General features: G+C 31.7%; 1 protein-coding gene across 1 annotated transcript; it reads right to left on the bottom strand.

Annotated features, from left to right (window-relative positions):
• Window positions 1-945: 945 nt before the first annotated feature.
• Window positions 946-22,019, bottom strand: LOC127701009 (papilin-like). The gene is made up of 5 exons (XM_052204767.1): window positions 21,890-22,019; window positions 18,888-18,984; window positions 7,423-7,902; window positions 6,652-6,825; window positions 946-4,794 (listed from the first exon to the last, which is right to left on the bottom strand). Exons 3-5 carry the CDS (start codon window positions 7,720-7,722, stop codon window positions 3,346-3,348), a joined length of 1,923 nt encoding a protein of 640 aa, XP_052060727.1. The 5' UTR covers window positions 7,723-7,902; window positions 18,888-18,984; window positions 21,890-22,019; the 3' UTR covers window positions 946-3,345.
• Between the last annotated feature and the right edge of the window lie 2,038 nt (window positions 22,020-24,057).

Below are 24,057 nucleotides of genomic sequence, written 5' to 3'. Positions count from 1 at the left end.
TGCCGAAAAATGAAGTCATGCATCAATTATAAACATTTAAATTACACTGACAATGAAACTAATTCTTGAATACAACCAACCAAGAGATCATTTGAGCCTTGAGCACTTAACAATATTCTAAGTTTGTAAGAGAATGATAATCCCTTACTTCATGATAAGTACTCGCTAACGCTCGTACTTAATCATGAAGAAAGGGATTATCATTCTCTTACATATACTAAGTACGTTACTGCAAGCATTTACAGTGGCAACCACGAATTCACTGATGAACTCAAATCGTATACTAACTTTAGACAGTGACCACAGAGGAAATAATATTGATAGGTAATCAGGAAATATATATCCCTAAAGGGCATTCTATATCATTATCTTTCATTTTATAACACTGCAATAGTATTGTTGTATTGTACATTCATCTCTATTTTCTTGTTTGTTCGTATACTTGTCTCATTCTGGCATTGTTCTATGACTTTTGATAAACGAATTACTATTCAGCACAGTTGCTTCTGTATCGACAACCGTCACCGTATTATTAATGTACACTGTATCCGAAAAGGAGCTACAAAAGTAAATTAGACGCAGCTTGAATATTACTGAAAACAGGGACTTTTTTAAATCTTAAAGAAAGAAACTTATCAATTTCTACAAAGGAAAGGCGGAAGAACGTTTTATTTCAGTATTAACCAATGAAAATAAATAAACTTGATTCATTTGTTTGTACACTTATTTCTTTTATAAACAAGATCATTGTAAATACGTCTAAAGTCATAGAGTTTGTCATGCTTAAATCATTTTTCTTTGTCGACAATGTTTTCAGTTGTATCAAGTTTAGTAAGCCAGCCATATCACACTCAAATTACAAGAAACACATAATCGCACAAACTCTTTGTTCCCAATATGTCCAGAGACAAACGTCAAACACACAAATACGTAAGATAAGACACGTTATTTTCTGGACTTTTTATTACTTATATGAAAAAATGTTAATACTATACTGTTGAACTGAAATATCCATACATTTATTAACACTGCATTTTTACAACCTTTTCATCTAATGTAATATATTAAATAATTGTTAACAATAAATGCATTTTAGAGTGTCAAACTTGACGAGTCCAATGATTTCTAACAAAAACATAAATTTGAATAAAAAGTATCGAATATTTGACGGTTACCAGGTTACAAATTGTCACCGGACTCAGTTAAATGTATACATCAATAAACAGACATTGTAATTGTATGAATTCTTTGCTCAGAAGTACGAAAAAAATTGCAAATAGTTTCTTCCGTGATCTTGATATATTAGAGTGCAAATAAATTGATTTCAATCGTAAATTTGGGATAGATTAATAGAGATTTGAAGTAGACTTTTGTCACTTTTTCAGTTTTATTCATGGATTATACACATTTGATATTTGAAATCACAGTTGATCTTTTCGTCGATAAAAAACCTTCTTTGATTAGTTTTCTTTCTTTATGCTGAACCATGTAAAATTAACCCTTCTGTTTTATCTCATTTACGCCAGTGGAACACATTTGTGGAACTTGATTCAAGTATCGATAATTAGTGTCTGGATATATATTGTTACAGTCATAAGAAATCTCTGATGTGCACTTGTTGTACGCGTGTCAAATTTATCAGCCTGACATCAACACTAACTTTTACAACCACTAGATCGATCCTGATTTTGAAAGATGTTTTGTCCTGAGGATATCAAATTTCAAGAGGTTAATAAAATACTATTTATATTGTGTTTTTATGGAGTACATGTGTCACAGATGACATGCATATGTTTTAATTTTCGTAGGAACAATTTCATCCTATTTTCCACGGTTGTGAAATAACTGAACGAGCCTTGTCGTCCAAATCGTACTTTCCATGAGCAACACTACGAGTGCCTCAAGTGGAGCAGGATCTGCATGACACCTGCGATCAACCCTGGTTTTCGTTTGGGTTCGTGTTGATTGGTATTTAATTTCCTACGTAGTGTTTTTTAAACTGTTGTTTGTCTTTTCGTTTTTGCGATGTTTTTTTTCGGTCCCTGTTAACTTATCAAATTTCATAGTTCTTTTTATATCTACCGCCTCATTTTTACTGCTATTCAAAACTTATAACTTATTCAAAACATAAACATATTTCTACCATAGAAATAGATGATCTTAGTGAGATTAAGAATATGCACGAGTAGCATCAATCATAGAAATAATTTCTGTAAAGTACGACTTCACATATGGAGTAGATTAATATTTATGGAAAGCATTTGAAGTTGAATTATATATCGATTAATTGTTAGTTTATCCATAATTTTACTCAGTATTTAAATTGTATAGGGTGATATATTTACAGAAGAAGAAAAGCATTTTTGATTTTAGTAGTTCTTGCTTTTCTCATTAAAGAGAAAATCAAATCAGCATATCGCTAAATGTTTTTAAAAGTTAATTACTTATGAATCGTAGCCGTTTTGATGGTCTTTTACCAAATCTTTTTCTCCTTTTGCTATAACTTTGAATCCATTAAAACATATTTTACCAACCAGTAGCTCATGTAAAATTATTTAAAAGATGCAAAACACCAAAGATAGATGACATCTGAGATTCTATTTTAAGTAAGATTTTGTACCTAACTTTAGGTAACAGGGACGTAAATGGGCGATCTAACTGATTGCCAGGAATTTTGCAATCTACTAGAGCATGTGTAACTGTATATGAATATCGAAAAAAAAACCATATATAACTTGTATATTTTCGGAGATAAAGCAAATTGAACGTTCTGTAGAAAGAAGTGATAATGTATAGGGCTACGTAAATATCGAATAAATATTGGATTATTTAAATATTAGTTGTCTTTTCTCAAAAACCTGTATAACGAATGTTCTTTAAAATGGTTATGACTTTGAACTTAAATTTCTGTTTTATCAATATAAAAATATAGTAGGTTTCCTTATTCGTTTTTGCTGTATAAATCTTTCAAATATATCTGTAACATCTTTAAACGTCGAAAAATTAGATTTCGGTGCATAATGCATTAACGACGTCACACGTTCTTTTTTCCTATATGGCGCAAAAGCCGCATTCGGTGTCCCCGTATACATTTTATATCTGTTAAAAGAAAATTTCAGTAGCGATAACATATCACTATTTAAGGAGAAATTATAATTGAAAGTCAAAATTGCTGAACTTTATTACGATATTTACGTGCAAAATCCATAGATTAGTACTTCTTTTTTGCCGTATATGAAATTTGCCATATCTTAGATAATGTAAAAGTTCTGATACATTTTTTCGATGTGCACTTGCAGTTACTTATACCCGAGATGAATGTAAAATGTTATGAAATTTCAGAGATCATTCATTTACTTTCCTGTTACCTTTGTTACTCTGGTTGATAACTAAAGTTACAGTTGAATTTGTAAAACTCATATTTGTCTGGCCTGTAATTGTTTTCATATCAATAGATTCTTTTGCAGTAATTGCAAGTTGTACGTCGCTTTTGACCACTGCATCTACCGATTCCAGACCAAGACGTTGGGGTTGAATCGAACGGAGAGACACATCTCTTCCTAAACTAGCTCTGTTGTCGTGTGTTACTAATTGGTTGTCTTCTACATTTTCTGATATAGGAGTTAACCCTTCAACGGAATTACTGTTAGTATAAGTAGTAGTAACATTATTTAAACCATTTCTTTCGGTCGTATCAATCTCAGAATGTTGTTCTACATCAGCCCTCATGTCAATAAGATAAGGAATATTTTCGTAATCTGGTGTCTTTTCAATGTCCGTTGAGCTCAATCTGACTTTATTGGTGTCTTCATTATAAACCTTTTGCTCTGTATCTTCTACCTCGCTTAGTCTAGGGCTTTCAGATGACGCTGTTTTGAAAGACGCATTTGTCCCATCACTTTCTGTACTATTACTGTTACTGCTGTTACTGCTTGTATTAGAGTTTGTAGAAGCTTCACTGTCTCTATGAACTTCACGGACAATGTTCTCGTTTATTCTCACATAAATATTGCGGTCAGTTTGTTCATCACGTTTACTTTCAGTAAAGGTATTTGTCACTTTTTTATCAAAACTGAAATTTTCAGATAGCTCATTTGTTGATTGATCATCAATAGACAGTCCCTGTTGGATGCATGTTGCAGCAAATTCCGTTGATGGCCTACTTTCAGCAGCAGATGGTAACTGCTTCATGGATTCGTCAGTTACATCTATGTGAGCTGTGTTGCCATGTCCTCTATTTGCTTGATTCGTCGACTCTGATATATCTTTGTCCTTTCTATTTATTTCTTGTAACAATTTATTTGTACATTTTGTCTCACCTGCGAGTGTCTTTATTTCTAACGGGTTGTTGACATTTTGGGTACTGTTTCCAGTCTTTGATTGAGTATTTGTTGTGTCTTTTTTGTCTAATTCGATTATTGTATTTTTGCTTTCCTGCAAGATGCTTTTGCTCATTTGTGTTGCTTTTAAAACTGTCGAACAATTTTGTTGATTGCCCGGTACCCTTTTTTGTACAAGTTCAACGGAAACAACATCAATAAGTTCTCTAACTGGTTCTGTCAAAGCTATGTTTGGTAGACTATTCAGTTCATCACTATGCATGGTTTGAGTGGAAGTTGTATTATATTCAATGATTAAATCCTCTTCTGTATTGTTTGTATCATGTTTGCGCCCAAACAACTGGCTTACTACACGTGAAATTGTTTTACGGTTAAAAAATCTGTTACGCCGGATCGCACTTACGTTTGCGTATGCACTACTTCTTGCTCTTACTGGTTCTTCTTTTTCCCTTTTCTGGAATAAAAAAAAACTATTTGATTTATCACAATAAATAATACAAATACAAGTACAGTTCTCGCCTTGAAAAACTAAACCTTTTTTTAATGATGAAATTTTAAATGCTTTGCATAATTTTTTAGTAATATAAGTATGTGTGCTTCTTACATTTAAAATTTTTTTTTTTAAAGAATTTACAAACCCCCTTGTTCCTGCATGGGGTATAATAACACGTTTTGATTCCGTTGATTGATAGCGTTTGATTTAGTCAGTTTTTATGGACTTCCCCTATTTGAATTTTCCTTTGAGCTCGGTATTTTTGTTATACTTTTTGATCGGCATCCGCTCTATTTCTAATTATGTATTGAAAATTGCACTCGAATTTTCAAATTTCTTAATTTTGCATGTATTAAATGTATCTTAATATAAAATAAGTAGTAGTGGTATGATTGCCAGTGAGTCAACTATCTACCAGAGACCAAATGACGTACATGTTAGCAATTATAGCATATAAGTTGTAAAAGGCCCCGACATCACAAAATGAAAAACAATTCAAATAAGAAAACCAACGGTCTGCTTTATATACAGGCACATACAGAATGTGAAGGAATTGAGCACGTTTGGAGCGCCCCCACACCCTGGACTAGTACAACACAAGGACAAACTGTTCAAAACAATTAACGGTAAACGAATGTGATATATAGCAACAAAAGACAACAACTGAATAACAGGTGCTTGACTTTGGTCGGGGTTACACGTGTTTGAAGGCGCCCAGTCCCACCATTACCTGTGAAATTGGTTAAACAACACAACATAAGCACACACTATACAAATCAGTTGAAAAGGGCACGACTCGAGATCTATACAAAGCAAAACAAACAACTACATTTGTAACAGAAGCAATTAAAACACCAATAACAGATCTGAGAGTACTCACATTTACGGAAAACTAATTCCAAGCCATTTATTAAAACAATCATGTTTTAATGTTGAATTTCAATCATAGACAATTTGTTCACAAGAATATACGAAGGTGATTGGGCAAATCACGACATACGGAAAAGAAACTCGTGTTTCTGTAAAGGAGCTTTATAACAATCGGAACATTTGGAATTCTCGGTCATTAATCAATATACAAAGCATTTGGGAGAATGTGAACATAATGTGAAATAGGAAACTGGATAGCTCAAGTAATAAATCTGATCAATATATTATTTAATATTTTTGAATTCAAGATGTACGTAAGTATTTGTTTTGTAGCAATTGATTATTCGCCAAATGGTTTCCATTTCTATTGTATGAAAGACAGTCTGAATTCAATCCGACCAGTTTTCTTCTCATTTTGAAGGCCGTACGGTGACCTATAGATAACTTCTACGTCATTTTGTCTCTTGTGGATAGGTTTTTCATTGGTAACCATAACATATCTTCTTTTTATATTTGCTCTTACTCACTTCTGCAGAATTTAACTAGACATGTAGCAAGTACCAATGTTAAAGTCTTTGGTTTGACTCTGTGGAGCATCGAACTCTAATCTCCCGCACTCTAGGAGAACACGATACATCGTAAGATCATGTGACAACATTTTCATAATATTAATTCTCAATCGGCCTCTATGCTTATTCTGAAGTGTTTGTTAAAGGAGGAAGCAAACCTAGTTGTTTCTGTTGCATCTTTCTTTTTAAGTTGAACGGGATATATTCCATCAATACAAATATTATCTTTTCAATTATTCGATGAAAAAAAAAAAAAAAAACAGCCTGAGTTCGTGATCATGTGTGTTTAAGACGTTGATTTACATATACAATGATATTGTGTTGGAGGTTTTCTTCTTGGCAAGAACATACTTGACTTGAAGGTTACACCTGTTGTTACCTTTCTTAAAACAACAGTTGGATCCGGTGTATATCTTGTAATTTTCTCATGTTGTCTCTGTAAAGCCACTGCAAAGTCTTTTTCAGATTTATGTTCAGTATCCATTGTTATTTTGTCGTTTATTTCGTGTGTGCACGTTGGTTTTACATTTTCCTGTATATTATCGATATCATTCTGGAAATAAAATTAATAATGTTGATTGTATTTATTTATTTATCCATCTTGTATTCTTCTACTATATTTTATCCAGTATTTTAATCCTGTATTTCTATTCATTCTTTGATACGCTCTTTTGTTTTATTACAATTTTTTTTTATTTTGAAAAATACCATAACAACAGTGAACAAATTACATACACTGTTTATCAAAAGAGACTTTAAGCGATTGTTTATATAAATATTAGGGCGAAACCTATAAAATAGGTCATTTTACTTTTGAAAACAATCACTGCATCATTTCAGTGTAATTGGACCACATTTTTTAAAGAAATGCCGACAAATTAATATCATCTTAGGTTAGGTGGAGTAAAATTACAGAATAGATAGTGTTTAAGGACAAACTTCTCCGGGTTAAAGTTATGAGCGTCTGACTTTTCATTATCATAAAATATTTGTTTTTAAAATTGCCAAATAAACACAAAAACTTAAAATGACAAAAAATGATCATATTTGACAAAACCAAACGATCAAATTTTACAAACCAAATTCAACACGGAGCCTTGGCTCACGCCGAAAAGCAAGCTATAAAGGGCCATTTACCCATTCTACTCACCTCAATACAATTCTCCATGTGTTTTGGTTCACTTCTTTTGTCTTTTTTCTGTTTTCGATAAAGACATGAAATAGAAATGCATGTGGTTGCTATGAAAAGTAAAGCTGTTATAATATTAGTAATTATCAGCACAGTTTTTATATCTATATCCTTTTCAGAAATTGCACAGGAGCAAGATGTTTCAATAGAAGTGTCGAGACATAAAATTGAGCACGACACACATATTTTTGTTTCATTAAGAGCTATTCCATAATGCGTTTTTGGACAGTTTCGATTGCACACAAATGGTGAAAAAGGCATTGAGTGTTCTATAGTGTTACGAGGTATTCCATATCATCTTTTTTCAAACCGGTAATAGTCGATCGGACATTCATAACGACATTTCTCTTTGTTGGTTTCTTGTGCACATTTTGGACAGCAAAATTCTTCAAAAGTTTCAAGACTTCCTTTGTTATTACAATATGGATTCCCATCTTTGTCCTACAATAATAAACCTTATATGTTCAACGAAATTTATATATATTACACCTGGAGTTCAAGATTCACTCATTACATTAATATTGAACATCTAAATTTCTTAATCTTATTATGAAAATCCTACCACGCTGCTTCATTGTTTTAGGGTTTTTATTGATCCCTTATCTTGGAAGTATGCTTGGCTGATCTGTTTTTTTATGATTATATTTTTGGATATTCTTAACTTGAGTTTACCTTTAGAACGTTGTTTAAGCACTAACATTAACAGTATCAATTCTAATATTCAAAGAAATGCTGTGTGCACGGAAAATCTATCATATAGAGCTAACATGTTTTACAACTGAATATTTTGTCAAAGAGAGGAGAGCGATACCAAAGGGACAACCAAACTCATAAGTCAAGAATAAACTGTCAACGACATGGAAAAAAAAGACAAAAATAGTACACAAAACACAACATAGAATGACTAAAGTCTAAGCGATACAAAAAAAACCCCAAAAAAACCAAACAAACCGGGGGTGATTTCAGGTGCTCAGGAAGAGTAAGCAGATCCTGCGCCACATGTAGCACCATTCGTGTAAACTGATTTCTTTCATTAATACATGTTTTCTTTTTAGACATACCTCGGTTACATAAGGATGCAATTTTGCAGACCATATGATATTAAAACATCAAAATACACCACTTTTCTGCTTTATTGGTATCTTTAAAGTATTATGCTTCAAATTACAATAAGTTGAATATGTTTTATAAACTTGAATGGCTAAGTTTGTTTTTTTTATTTTTTGTTTTTTTTTTGGTGTGTATCATACTTTATCAATAGTTTTGACATTTGATAGTAGGATACAAAAAATACCGGTACCTTCTTCCGGCCTCGTTAAACATTAATAGTATATAGTTATTTAATTTGGTTTACTAAGTACTTATAACTTATCTTAATAAGAAATGTATACATTTTCTGAATTATAATATATCCATATAATATATAGCTTAGCGGCAATAAGTGAAATGAGACATTACGCTTATATCCTAGGCAACAAGCTAATGCCTTGGCAGTAAGTCTATTGCCTAAATGATGTTAGGCATTACTTTTAGATCCTGAAAAATATGACTGGCATAAATCTTAATTCTTAAAAATTAAAGGAGAGTAAATAAAAATATTTATTCAAAGTTAAAATTCATTTGGTAGATAACAACATTATCAGAACTGAAGTTTTACAATAAAACAAGTGCACGTGGACTTTTTTGTAAAAAAATCATTTATCTAATAAAAATCTTCGGAAATATGCTGCTATGGAACTATTGTCTTCCCGTACTCTTAATCGCCGATATTTTTCCGTATGCAGAGATCTTAACTACGAGACCCCTCGTTAGAAATATGGCCAACGCACAGCGCAAGTGCGGGGGAAAAGCCATGATGAAAGAATGTAAACAAACGTGCACTGGAAGGTAGAGAGTAATAATTGATTCTTAAGGAACAAACTAAATTCACCAAATCATTTAACAACTGTAATGGAAAAGTTTGATTAACAATGGGAACGCATGGAAAATAAAAAAAACTATACATGGCTCTATCAACTCACTTATTTTTCACGTAGTCCATGATTCTGAGTTGATTGTTCATCAATGTCACGAACCGGTAAACTTAGGCAACAAACTCGAAAGTGAATTAGCTTGCGATCAACATCAGTGAATGCAATATCATTTGGCAATAACACGTTGCAGATTCGTAATAAATGTAAACATCGTGCATAGAAGATTTAAGTCTGGTGCAGGGGTGTCCTGAGGTGCGATTCGGACACAAAGTGTTTTTTCAGTGTTGTTTCTATTTTGTTTACCCTTGTATTTCTTTTTACTTAATTTTCTTTATCGAGAAAATGTATCATACATACGATATTTACTATCAACGTCAAAAACTTTTATTTTGTTGGTGACGTCATTGTCTAATTCACGTCACTGATGGTTTTTTTGTAGACGAAACGCGCGTCTGGCGTACTAAATTTTGGTATTAGCATCTATGATGAGTTATTACTTTTACTACATCATTTTTGTTGGCGTTTTTGTTGGTTTAAAATTGTATGTTTGTTTGAATTTTGTAGTCAGTTGTGTTGTATGTCTGTTATGTATGTTTACACAATTTTGACTGCTGGGTCCCAATTATTTTAACATTAACCGTTTATGTTTGTTTGGGTTCCTTACCCAATTTTGTTGGTTTAATGGAACTTTAAACAACTGTCATACAAGTGGACGGTTTAGGTAGCTATAAAACCAGGTTTAACCCACCCATTCTATTCGGAAAATGCTATACCGAGTCAGGAATTTGCGCGTTGTTTTACACTTGTTTTGTTGATTGATAGCATTTGATTTTGTCAGTTTTATGGACTTCCACGTTTACTCGCGTAGTGGTATTAACCATATGTGGATTCTAAAAATCTCTAAAAGAGCTTATGGATAATTTTAAATCTCGATCTTTCTTTGAAATTAATTCTATCAAAACTTTTGATTTTTCAACCCTGTATACCACCATTTCCCATGTGAAATTTAAAAATCGTCTAAAAGAAATAATGCACAATGCTTTTCAATATAAAAATGGTAGCATACGCTATAAATGTATTGCTTTGGGATACCATACGGCATATTTTGTTAATAATAAACAAAAAGGCATAACAAGCTACACAGAGGAACAAGTGATCAGTATGCTCGAGTTTCTTACTGACAACATATTTGTTGACTTTGGAGGTAGCCTTTTTCAACAAATTGTCGGCATTCCTAATGGAACGACCCGTGTGCCTCTCCTTGCCGACCTCTTCTTATTTTTCGGAGTTCCTTCAGACACTTGTCAAAAACAATAAGATCGAAGAAGCTAGATTATTTAATTTCACATTCAGATATATTGATGATGTTCTTTTCATTAACAATTCAAACTTCTCTGATTGGGTTCCATTAATATATCCTCCATAACTGGATATTAAAGAAACAACAGACAGGGCTTCCTCCGCCTCGTTTTTAGACTAATATCTCAAATTTGACACACACGGTCATCTTAGTACCAGAATCTATGACAAACGAGACGATTTTGATTTTGAAATGTCCCACACCTTAGCAGCAATATACAAACTTCACCTGCATATGGGATCTACATTTCCCAACGCATCCGGTATTCACAAGCTTGCAGCTGCTACTCAGACTTTACAAAACGTCACCAGTGTCAGAGCAGAAAGTTATTTCAAAGAACGTCTCGTCCTTTTTCTTAAAAAGTTCATCGGGAAATACCAAGACCTTGTTGATAAATATTCCGTATCAACTTCACAAAAAATACATGATGGTCTTGAAATATAGATTCTAGGTACTGATGTTGTTTAATATCTTAATTACGTGTTATAGTGTTCTTTTTTTTGTCTTTGTATATTTGTAACCTAATGTTAGTCTATTTTTGGTAATATCCATTTGGCGTGGCTCAGTATTTATACGTCCTGCCATTGTGTTATTGTGCTATGGTCATTTTTTGTATTCTTGTCTTTCATTTTTGCTTATGTACTTTGTCTATAGAATGTCCATATGCCATTTTTTTTTCTTTGTTTGAATAGTGATTAAGATGTATAACACAATGTTGACTGCTGTACTCCAATTATTGACAATTTTACCTAATATATCTGTTTGTTTTGCTCACACAGTGTGTCAATATAATGGAATTCTATGCGACTGTCATGCAAGTGAGAGGTTTAGCTAGCTATAAAACCAGGTTTAATCTACCATTTTCGACATAAGGCCTGAACCAAGTAAGGAATATGACAGTTGTTTCCATTCGTTTGATGTGTTGTTTGAGCTTTTGATTTTGCCATTTGATAAAGGACTTTCAGTGTTGAATTTTCCTTGGAGTTCTGTATTTTTTTCTATTTTATTTTTTAAATTGGCCTTGGAGTGCAGTATTTTTGTTATACTTTTTTTAGTATATATAAAAAAATAAGAAGATGTGGCCATGGGATGCATGCCTTAGTTCAACAATTTCCTGAACATAAAAATTAAAAAAAAACTCGTTTCATTTGAATGTAATTAGTATAAGATCGTATAAATAAAGGCAACAGTAGTATACCGCTGTCCAAAAGTCATAGATCGATTGAGAGAAAAAAATCCGGGTTGCAAACTAAAATTGTTGGCAATTGAAATTTGTTGTGAAATAATTTTCCCATTCTATGACTCGAAAATGCTTTCCTCCAGTTTATTATTTTTTACAATGTACTTTTTTTTTCTTTGTGTATATATCTTTAATACCTGTATGACTTTGGATGATGATGTGTGTGATCTACTATTTTTGTGTAACTTGAATGGCAACCTGTCTTTTAAATTGTTTTTATTTGTTGTACTTTTACCTAACGGGTAATTGTATTGAACAATACAGGGTAGCCATAGGGTTATTCAATTCATGTAAATTTCATTTTTCCGGATCAGATAATTTTTGTTACAAAGGAGAACCTTTTTCGGAAATTCTATTTACCAATTGTCGTTGTTCATTTCTCGTCGTCTCCTTGTCGCTTCTTCAGAGCCTTGATCCAAATATAAATGTTTTATTCCTTCTATTTGTGTTACACTTCATCCTTATAATTGGAAGCGTTGAACAAAATCCCGGTCCAAATGAACATGAAAACGTTTTTTCTCGTGAAACTGATAACTCCATATCAATATGCAATATTAACATTCGTAGTTTACGAAATAAGATTGAGTTCATTCAAAATTTTGCAGAAGAGTTTGATATTGTAACAGTCACTGAAACACACTTAGATCCAAATATAAATAACGAAGAATTAATTATAGATTCATTTTCACAAAATATATTCCGTAAAGATCGTAATAATGCCGGAGGAGGCTTACTCATTTATACAAAAGATGATTTATCAGTCACCAGAAAAGGTGTACTCGAAAACCACATTGACGAAACTATCTGGGTGGAGATCAGAGGTAAAGGTCAAACTTTTTTATTATGTTGTACTTATCGACCGGAATGGTCAGGTGTTGAATATTGGACACGACTAAATCATGCTATTGAACTTGGTTATCAGTTTACTGAAAACATTGTGATTTCTGGAGACTTGAATTCCGATTTATTTTCTTATAATAATAATAAGTTATATGATACGATTCATCAATTTAATTTAAAAAACGTAATTAATAAACCTACAAGGGTAACTGATCACAGTAGTACTTTGCTTGATCCGATCATATTAAGTGATGCTATACAATTTTCTTTTTCTGATGTACTGAATGTACCTGCTGATATCAGTGATCACGATGCCTCTGTTATTTTTTTACAATGTCCAAAGTCCGTAACAAAGTCGTTTAAACGGGAAATATGGTTGTATGAAAAAACAGATGTTGATAAGTTTTCAAATATGTTGAATGCAGTTGAATGTAATGAGCTCTTTTACCGTGTTGAGGAAGTAGACGAAATGGTCACTATATTCACTGAAAAAATCCTCAACATTGCAAGAGAGAGCATTCCAACCAAAACAGTAACTATACGTGGCAATGATAAACACTGGTTTAACAGTAATATCAGAAAAGCAATTCGAATAAGGGATAGATTACGAAAAAAATCAATTAAATCTAAAAAAGAAACGGATATTAATAAATATAAGAAACAAAGGAATAAAGTGAATAATATGAAGAAAGAAGCGAAAGAAAATTTTGAGAAAAACTTAGAAAATATTATACTAGATAACGCTTCCGATTCTAAGACTTATTGGAAAATAATGAAGATGCTGATTAAACCAAATAGAGGTTCTAGTAACATACCCCCATTAAAAAATATTCTTAATGATGAACGTTTCGAGGAGTTCGCCGATGGAGACGACGAGAAATGCGACATTCTCAATAAGTATTTTTGTTTTATTTCATCGCTAGCAGAAGTTGATGCTCAATTACCCGATTTTGACAAAAAAACTAACAATTTATTGAATGATATAGAGATTAGTACTAGTGAAATTGTTGACATTATAAAAACTATAAATCCTAAAAAAGCGTCAGGCCCGGATGTCATTAGTCATAAGATGCTTAAAATTTGTCCCGAAAAAATTGCAATTCCATTATGTATAATATTTAATAAATCCTTGCAGCAGTGCAAGTATCCATCCAGCTGGAAAATTTCAAATGTTATAGCCTTATTTAAAAAGGGGGATAGTTCATTACCTTCCAATTATAGACCTATATCACTCATTAGTTGCATAGGCAAAGTCATGGAACGTGTTATATATAAATATGTTTACAACCACTTACAAAGAAATAAGTTAATTTATGAGTATCAATCGGGTTTTCTTCCTAAATGTTCAACGGTTCACCAACTGTTAGAAATATATAATTGCATATTGAACTCACTTGAAAAGAAAGAGATAAGTTGTTTTGTTTTTTGCGATTTCTCCAAAGCCTTTGATAAAGTTTGGCATGATGGTTTATTACATAAAATGAAGGCTTATGGTATAAATGGAAATCTGTTAAAATGGTTTAGAAGCTACCTAAGTGATAGAAAACAAAGAGTGGTTATCAAGCAATCTTCTTCAAAACTTTGCAGTATTTCAGCTGGTGTCCCTCAAGGGTCGGTCCTTGGACCATTACTTTTTATAATATATATTAATGATATTGCAGAAAGCCTTATTTCTCTGTGCAGACTCTTTGCAGATGACACGTCGTTCAGCTGTGCGGATCGTGATGCATTGCAGATAGAAACTGTGATAAACCATGATCTGGAAAAGCTGAACGAATGGTCCAAAAAATGGTTAATGTCTTTTAATCCAGATAAAACAGAAATTATGTTATTTTCTAATGTTGAAATCCCAGAAATGAACTTTATATTCAATGATAAAAATATACCTATTACAAATATTCATAAACATTTAGGGGTTACATTTAGCAATGATGCTAAATGGAATGTCCACGTTGATAATATTATCTTAAGCACATCTAAACATATAAATATGCTAAGGAAGTTGAAATATAAACTGAGCAGAAAAAATTTAGAAAAACTATATTTAGTTTTTATAAGACCTTTATTTGAGTATGCCAGTGAAGTTTGGGATAACATTGGGGTAGGTTATATCAATAAACTGGAACAATTACAGCTCCAAGCTGCTAGAATAGTTACGGGGTTACCTATATTCACAAGCTCAAGGGTTATTTATGAAGAACTTGGATGGGAAACATTAGCTGAAAGAAGAGAGAGAAGAAAAATTCAAATGTTTTATAATATTCAAAAAAATAATGTTCCAGAATATTTTACAAATTTAATTCCCCCAAAAATCCAAAGTATGACGGTCTATCCTCTACGCAATGGAAATGACATCGTTATTCCATTCTGCAGACTAGCATTGACTAATGATTCATTTATTCCATCAACCATACGTCTTTGGAATAATCTTGATGATTCAACTCGTGATGCGGAATCAATAAATAAATTTAAAACTGAACTAAAAAAACTTTACCCTCAGAGTAACATACTTGTACAGAAGCAATATGAGTTTGGAATTCGAAAACTGAATATTATTCTAACCCAACTACGATGTTTTGCATCATCCTTAAACTATGATCTATATAGGGTCAATATTATTTCTGACCCTTCTTGCCGCTGTGGTGTTAATCGTGAAGATTCCTATCATTTCTTTTTTAAATGTATATTATATTCAGACATACGAAATAAAATGTTTGAAAGTCTGCGCTGGCTTCCAAAAGATTGTAAAATTAACATAGAACTACTAACCTCGGGTAGTTGTCTTCTTTCTCTAGAGCAAAACCAAACCATTTTCAAAAATGTCTTCGAGTTTATTAAAAGTTCGGAAAGATTTCTAATTGTCTAGATAGCAAACCATGATCGCACACACATCATCATCTAAGTAAAAGTCTTCCTTTTTTTTTCTTTTTTTTTTGTTTAATTTGTATTTTATTTTTTGTTTTTGTTTTCTAAATATTCATTTATTTATTTTTTCTGTATTATTGTTTTCTTTCTGTCTTCACTTTTCTGTCTTTTGACATAAATCCATATATATATATATATATATATTAAATAGATATACCATTCTATACATGCATGCTCATACATATATTTTGTATTATATTGCTATAAATGTTGAATGGAGAAGACTTCATAAGTCTGTTTGACTTGTGTCTTATCCAATTTGTACTTGAACAAATAAAATATGTTTAAACTAAAAACTAAAACCGAAGGAAACACATCAACAATAAGAGGAAAACAACGGAACAACAGAAACACTGAAGTGCAACAAAAACAAACGCCAACATACATAGAAACGAACTATTTGATAACAACTGCCGTATTCCTGACTTGGTACAGGACATTTTAAGAAAAAATGATGGGTTGAACCTGGTTTTATGGCAATGTTAAAAAATATCGCTAAATAACAACACTACGTGACAGAAATTCAGTACAAACAAATGCAAGAACACTCAGAACAGACAAACGCACAAATAAATAATATAATAGTCGTTACAACATTTAAACTACAGAATAACAACGAACATCTTCCATTAACGACAGCACAGGGCATCACAAACAGTGACGTATTGTTGTGTAACGAATATATAATCTTGAAATTTATACAATTTTTTTCACAATACTAGTCAAAACAATTATCGTGACTATGACAGTATTGAAAGTCTATTTTAAATAAATGCTGTGACGTCGTCATAAATGTGTAATACCCGTTTACCGCTGTAACAGTTTTTGTCTGTCGTCTGATAACAGTAGTTACTCGTGCATCTATTTTTACGATGATGTTTGGTATGGTCAATTGTTCTTGATTTTCTTTCTATGGATTATTCTTGTTTAAGATTATATGTGTCAAACACAATAGTGTTAATAGTAAGAAAAACATAGGTAAACGCAACTTTTCTACAATATGATATTATAAAGTATTTTAATCATACAATGCTAGTACGTAAATCATTACACTTCTACACTTATCGAATTCAAAATACTGATGGATCCATTCGAAGATTATGCCAGGCAGTTAGCTAAACGTTTAAGAAGAGAACGTATATACCCATTCCGAATGGATTCAGATTGTGAGGTCGTTGCTACAATTTTGAAATAAAAAAAAAAATGAATGGGTCAATGAATACACATGCTACATTGAATTATAAAAATCTAAGTGTTGCTAAGTACCTGCCCTATCTTCATGACAGATATGATGTTGTCCCCTCAGATAAAGCCCTAAACAACATCGTTTTGTGTGTTAATCACATTACATTAACTGATTTATAAAGGCCTTAGGTATTGACAATTCACTTGGAAGTTCAACATATACCCCACGACACTTACCAGGGGGGAAATCATCATAGGGTTGTTCTATGTTACTTTGGAGTTTCAACCAAGGATGACGAACTGCATACATAAATTACATTCTTACAAACAACGTGGTAAAAATGGGTTACATACAATCTAAGTCTCTTTCCTCTGAAAATAGTATAAAACATTTGCTTTTTCTACCCTTTACATATATATTCTCCATTCTTAATTCAAAACTAAAAGACACTTTGAAAGAATTGGTCCTGCATTGTTTCATAAAAGATAGCCAACGTAGATACAAGTATTTTGTCTTAGAGAGGGATACATCTTACTTTGTAAAAACTCTGATTTAAACAAACAATTTTCTGAAACTGACATTAAACATTATCAAGATGCCTAATTTCTAGATTGAAAACATAGTTGTTACGTTCGGAGGACGTGTTTTTCAACAAACAATCTGCATTTCCATGGGAACCAACTAAGTAAGATGTATCCCTCTCTAAGACAAAATACTTTTATAAATTTTGACTTGGATGGAGAGTTGTCTCATTGGCACTCATACCACATCTTCTTATATCTATCTACTACACAAGAAAGGATATGGGGTATTCAACCATGAGACAAAATCAGTACATGCATAGCAAAATCACAAAAAGCAACGGAACAACGCTTTTATTGCTGTTCTTCATCTCATAGTCACAGTGAGGCCTTCAACACAGAGCAAAAACTCTACCTCACTGCAAGTTTAAGAGGGTCCCTAGCACCGGCTTGAGCGGATTTCTTTGCAAACTGACGATCACGTCACAAATGTGAATTGACGAACAACACTTTTCTTCCCGACTTGTTAGTTTATTCATTTGAGGCAGACTTCATACAGGATCTTCTTAGGAAAAATAGTGGAGCTAGCATTATCCTTTATTTTCACGTTCCGCTATATAGCAGATTTCCTGTTACTAAATAATTCAAAGTGTTGTGACTATGATGCATCTATCCCATCGAACTTGAAATCTCATATCTTGACTTACACTAGAGATTGACCACTAGGGTCGGTTGAGAACAAAACTTTACGACAAAAGAGATGATTTCAGCTTTCCAATGGTGATCTTTTCACTTCTATGGAGCAACATTCCAGCAGAGCCTCCAAATGGAGTCGATACATTATTCTACAGCTTGCATTTCTTATCATGGTTTCCTGGACAGAGAGTTGCTGCAAGGAAGCTATTAAACCAAGAGTTGCAAGTAACAAAGTTGATCACGAATTGGTTGTCCGTTTAAGAACATCTGTTTCACAGATAACGACGGACATTTTCATATATATTATATACCACAATCTTGTCCTCTACTCATCGAATGGAACCTCCCGAATTAGATTAATCACCGGGTTGTTACGTACATAAACAACACGACGGGTGCTGCATGTGAAGCATGATTTACTTACTCTTCCGGAGCACCGGATATCACAAGTATATTTTGGTGAAATTCGTGTTGCTCAGTCCTTTAATCAGTTTTCTATGTTGTGCTTTGTATAATGTTATTTTTCTTGTCATTTTTCGTAAATTGCCATAGCATTTCGGTTTTTTTTCGAGTTTGAAAGTTCCTTTGGTATTTTTCGACTCCCTTCATCAATCTGTCGAATGATATTTAATTGTATATGAAACAAGTTTGTTGTATTTAACATATTTTGATTATGAAAACATACCTGAAACGACGACTTTGTCATTATTATCAGGAAAAACAGTATTTTATGACCCATATTCAGTATATATGTACAAGCATGAAAGTTTCATTTATCGTTTCTACAAAAAACAACATATCACGTTGTAAATTTACATTTATGTAAAACAATTGAAAAAAAGAATGACATCAGCTGATATGTTATCATTATCATATGTGAATGTGATTTCATAATGATGAATTCCTTTTTTTTCTCTTCTTCTTTTACTCATTATATTGGATTCTACAATTTTAAACAATTTTTATAAGTATTTAGTGTAATCGGGTTTTTTTTCAAAACATTTTTAAAATGTTTGCAGGTTTATCTCTTATAAGGTCTTTATGTTACGGTCCAATAATATTTCAAACTGAATTTTGTTGAAACCTGTTCAATCGTAAACAGCTGATTACGAACTAAAACATCAACAATAAGCAACAAAAGGGTTTACATTTCAACCAAAATATAAGAAGCTAGTCCCAAGGAAAGGTGTAGTATAAGGCGTACTAAAAGCGAATAAATCACTATGTGATCCATGTAAACTCATCGAACCTTTAAACAAACTTATTAGTAAAGGTTATCTAATTAATGTTGAAATAAGATCTTTAAAAATTGTTTACACTGGCACTAACATCGATTTTGTCATCAAGAAATTTAAAACATAACTCAATTTGTAGTCTTTTCGAATAGTTTTTAGGATGTATAAATACACATCCACGTTTATTTTCTATTAAGAGATTGCTTTATCTATATATAACATGATACATATTTATTATAAGATTAACTATCCTACTGCCTGTCGATACTTTTTTTTAGCATTGTACAAGTCATGTCTTCTTTGACTGTCCATGGCGTTAACATACTAAATCCCTGGGAAATTTGTTAATTGATTTTAGTCTCTGATGCATGATTTTTTATTATTAACTGTTTTGGGCTTTTAACTAGCTTTCAGTAACTGCAAGTTCTCTCAAATCCTACTTTCGTGTTAATTTGACCTGATGACACAATTCGTAATGCATTTCTGTAGAACTATGGCAGTCTACAATGTAAACAAATGCGGTCCATTGTATACTGTAAACTGGTAAGTTTCGCGTCTTTATTTCGAGATTTACCAACTGAATCTTAATTCGCGCCGTTTTGAGTTCGCAATTTGTAGGAGAGGCCTGTACAAAATTAAGGAAATGATTTCAAAAATGGCTCAATTGTACATGTATCGTAAAGCAAGTGCTAAAAATCGATGAAAAAACCTTTTTGTCTTAACAAGGTGAACAGTTTTCGGCGGTTCATTGATGTACATGTAGATTTCAAGTTATTAGTGAATTGACTTATGTTAAGTAAAAGTAAACCGCTACATTTATGTTCACTTGTAATAACACATACAATATTAACATAAAAGGATGCTTTCAAATTAGTGTGATCAAATTAGAAACTGCGAGGAGCATTCTTTTGATTATTTCATTTAGTGTAGCAGATAAAATGTGATAGTCATTTAAAAAATGATTGAAGGTGTCATTTACCTAATTGTCACGAGTGATATTTACATAACAATATCAATAATTTCCTGTTCCTTGAAATATATTTCATATTAAATTAACTATCACGAGTTAAAGGTTTTGGTTTCTAACACTGCCTTTCATTTAGAAATAAAATTTTAATTTGTGATATAGATCTGTCATCTGAAAAAACTGTTGTTATAAATTGGCCTTGTATACATAATCCTATTGGTATACATTAAAAGATGGTCTTCTTTTTTTGAATCAGTTCTCCTTGAAATATTCGCGGAAGTTTTATTTTCGTGTATCCACTCTTACCGCGAAAATAGCGAAAATAAAAGTGCAGCAAAAAATTTCCTTGTTTACAGTAACGTCACACCATGTCAATGCAATAAACAGTGATTAATGTTTCCTTCTTTCACTTTGGATAGAACATTCAGAACGTACGAATAGTACTATACAGAAATGATTTAAACAAAATATTTTTTTATTTTTACAAAGCTAGACATAATGTTAAATGTTATTTTCTAGTGATCTACAAGCATAGTCGTAAAAAAATGGGAGATGTGGTATATTTGCCAATGAGACAACTATCCACCAGAGTTCAAATGAAGTGGATGTTAGCAATGAAAGGTCATCTTACAGCCTTCAACATTGAAAAAAAAAACGATAACGTATAGACAGCAATAAAAGGCCCCGACATGAAATGGTCAAACACAACAAACGAAAAACCTAAAGGCCTAATTTATAACAATTAAATTTACGAAAAAAAAACATGAGTCCTGTTTGGTTAGGCATTATATTGCAAATATTATGTTTTTTTTCAAAAACCTTTTTTTTCAAGGTCTTGTATATCAGTAAAAAAATATATGTCATATGTTGTGTTGTTGTGTTGTAATATCGATTTCAAATAAATTTTAAAAGTTGCAATGTATTAAAATAAAAATCCTTAGCCAGTGTAGACAAAATGAAATAAAGCTAGAACTTAAACCGTACAGCATGTAGTTTATTTGGATTTCTTCAATTTCTGATATAATATAGTTTCTTCCAACTTTCATTAAATTGTAACATTTCGCAAAACGATCATGAAATAGTTACTTTAATGAATTTAAGGCTAGACACAGAGGAAGTTTAAATTCCAACTATTTTGATGAGCCAATAATTTTAATCATAATTTGTATTCTCATTAAAAAAAAACTGTATGGCTTATTAGAGACAGCCAGATAACCAAAGAAAATCTAGAGGTAAACAAGCATACTTATATTGAGATATAGTATTCAAGTATACAAACATCATGTACATGTATTTGACAAAATCAGTGATCGATATGAGAACATAACTTACAAAAAGACGTTAGAACAGCATTTTTGAGCAATAAACATGATTTTTACGAACATTGTCATTTTTTAAAACAATTAAAATAAATACAGGTTACTGTACCAGTCAACCACTGCAAAGGATACAAACTTAAGTTGACAATTCTTAATAAGTACTTACCATTTTAATTACAAATCATGTACACAATCATAATGGTATATATGTAAATACATTTATTTTCTTACACTAGTGCATTTTGTTGATATTTGTTTAATACTGTTTATTCCCGTATTAAGATATGAAAATTCCAACAAAATGACAGGTTTTACCTACATACTATTTTTAGTATACATTTTATATACAACATTTGTTCTCTAGATCAAAACAAAGTTAAACTTCCTTATAACAAAATTAGATAAAAATACCTTTATTGTCGACCTTTAAGTATTATTATTCAGATGAAAGAAAGGCGAAAGTAAGTTTCGCTTACTATAGAAGATATCCGTTCTGGACTGTGAGTATGATATAATATTTTTTTACAAGATATTAATATGTGTATAGACATTAAAATAACAAATGTCTGAATAATAGCCAACGATAAATCTTACGATGCGATGGATCATATAAATATGATACACTACAGTACAAAATATAATATAAGCAAGTCTAAAAGGGTACAACATCACCAAAAAAATAGTGCAACCATGAACAAGTATTAAATATTCGGATAACTAATATCCTTCGTCAGTAAGATGTCAAATGATTCTAATCGAACTGAAATAATAATCTTGAACGTGATACAAAATAACGAATCAATACGCTGGTAATTTTTTTCAATAAAATAACAAGTATCCAAATTAGATTTTCAGGGGACATTTCTTCATGTCGTCTTAAAATTGAACCCATATGCAATGAGATAAGCTACCAAAACTGACAACAAAACGATAGACAATTGTATTACGAACGAGGAGTGATGCAATTATAATATAACAAAAAGAATTGTATGCTGTGTTTAGAACTTTCAGGAAGTACAAAAAGCGGGACATGGAACGTAAATATGTTGTGTTTAGAACTAGCATGTAGTTCAAATAATGGAACATGGAGCGTAAATATGACTACTATAGATATTTGATTAAAAGCCAAAATTACATCATTGCAAGTGAGAAGTTTGAACACTTATTGGATTTTTTAAAATTAAATGTTCGATTTTTTGTACTGTTGCTGTTGCATGAATATAGTATGACTATTTTTAACTTGCTGCTTTACAATAATTATGGCTTTTTCAGGATAAACTGATTAACAATACGTTTTTTATAAAAGCAGCACCAGATGATGCACTTCCAATGTTGCAACCGTTCAATCATTTACTTCTGGTGTAATACACAAATTTTAAAAGTATCGTAATTCGGTGCTTATTCGTAAATTATTACACTACAAACCAGTAAAAGTCTGAAATGGCCTACATCTGTACTCGAGTGTACTGATTTTTACTCGACCGGTCTGAATTGGTCTGGAATTTACTCTATATTACTCGAATGTAGTCTAAACCATACTTAACAGTCTGAAATTGTACTCGACCTTAATTTGACCAGTACTTAACCATTTTATAAGTGTCTGAACCATTCTCGACCTAGTCTGAACCATACTCGACCTAGTCTGAACCATACTCGACCAAGTCTTAACCAACCTAGACCTATTTCTGTATCTATCTATTGTATTTCATCAATTAAGGAAATATTTTTTAGTTATTTTTCCGTGGCTAGAAATTTGAACAACAATTTGAAATCAAAATTACTAAATTTTCTACCATTATTCAAATTTCTTTACAAATGTTCGTCAATATTTTTGATGTTTCTGATTTTATGGTTACTGGAAAATTTTCAACACTAACTTAAACCTGGTAAAAGTGTAGGTAAAAGGACAGGAAGTTACAAATTTGATATAACAAAAAGTCACAAATAATTTGTTTATAATTGTTTGAATATATAAGAGAAATATCTTGAAATAATCACTTTTTATTACATTTATTTGTGTTACTGTTAAGGAAATTGTTCATAAGTGTTGATAAATGAAGACTTATCAAATTTAAATCGTGGTAAGGATAATATATTTCTAGTCACGATGAAGCCATTTAATTACCAAGCAATTTTGACAAATTGTTTTCTTAACAGTTATTTGATCATTATTGATTTTTCTAGAACATATTTTTGTTTTAAATATTCTAGTTCAAGAAAAATACAAAAATGTGTGTTTTTAAAAATAAGCGTTTTCTTATTTAAAGAAAAATTATCTCGAACGGAAATGTAACCTTTTATCCGATGACTTTTTGTCCGTGACTTTTTGTCTTG

The sequence above is a fragment of the Mytilus californianus genome, unplaced genomic scaffold (assembly GCF_021869535.1).
Source record: "Mytilus californianus isolate M0D057914Y unplaced genomic scaffold, xbMytCali1.0.p SCAF_5, whole genome shotgun sequence".
Classification (NCBI taxonomy): Eukaryota; Metazoa; Mollusca; class Bivalvia; order Mytilida; family Mytilidae; genus Mytilus; species Mytilus californianus.
Note: the sequence above shows the minus strand (reverse complement) of the source record. Positions and strands in the feature narration are given on the sequence as shown.

What these genes read in the sequence shown, in the direction of transcription:
- LOC127701009 (XM_052204767.1), bottom strand. Translation starts at nt 7,722, where the DNA reads ATGCCTTTTTCACCATTTGTGTGCAATCGAAACTGTCCAAAAACGCAT. An exon ending in ACATGGAGAATTGTATTGAG is followed by an intron (nt 6,826 to 7,422) that starts GTGAGTAGAATG and finishes TTTTATTTCCAG; the next exon opens with AATGATATCGATAATATACA. An exon ending in CAACTGTTGTTTTAAGAAAG is followed by an intron (nt 4,795 to 6,651) that starts GTAACAACAGGT and finishes TTTTTATTCCAG; the next exon opens with AAAAGGGAAAAAGAAGAACC.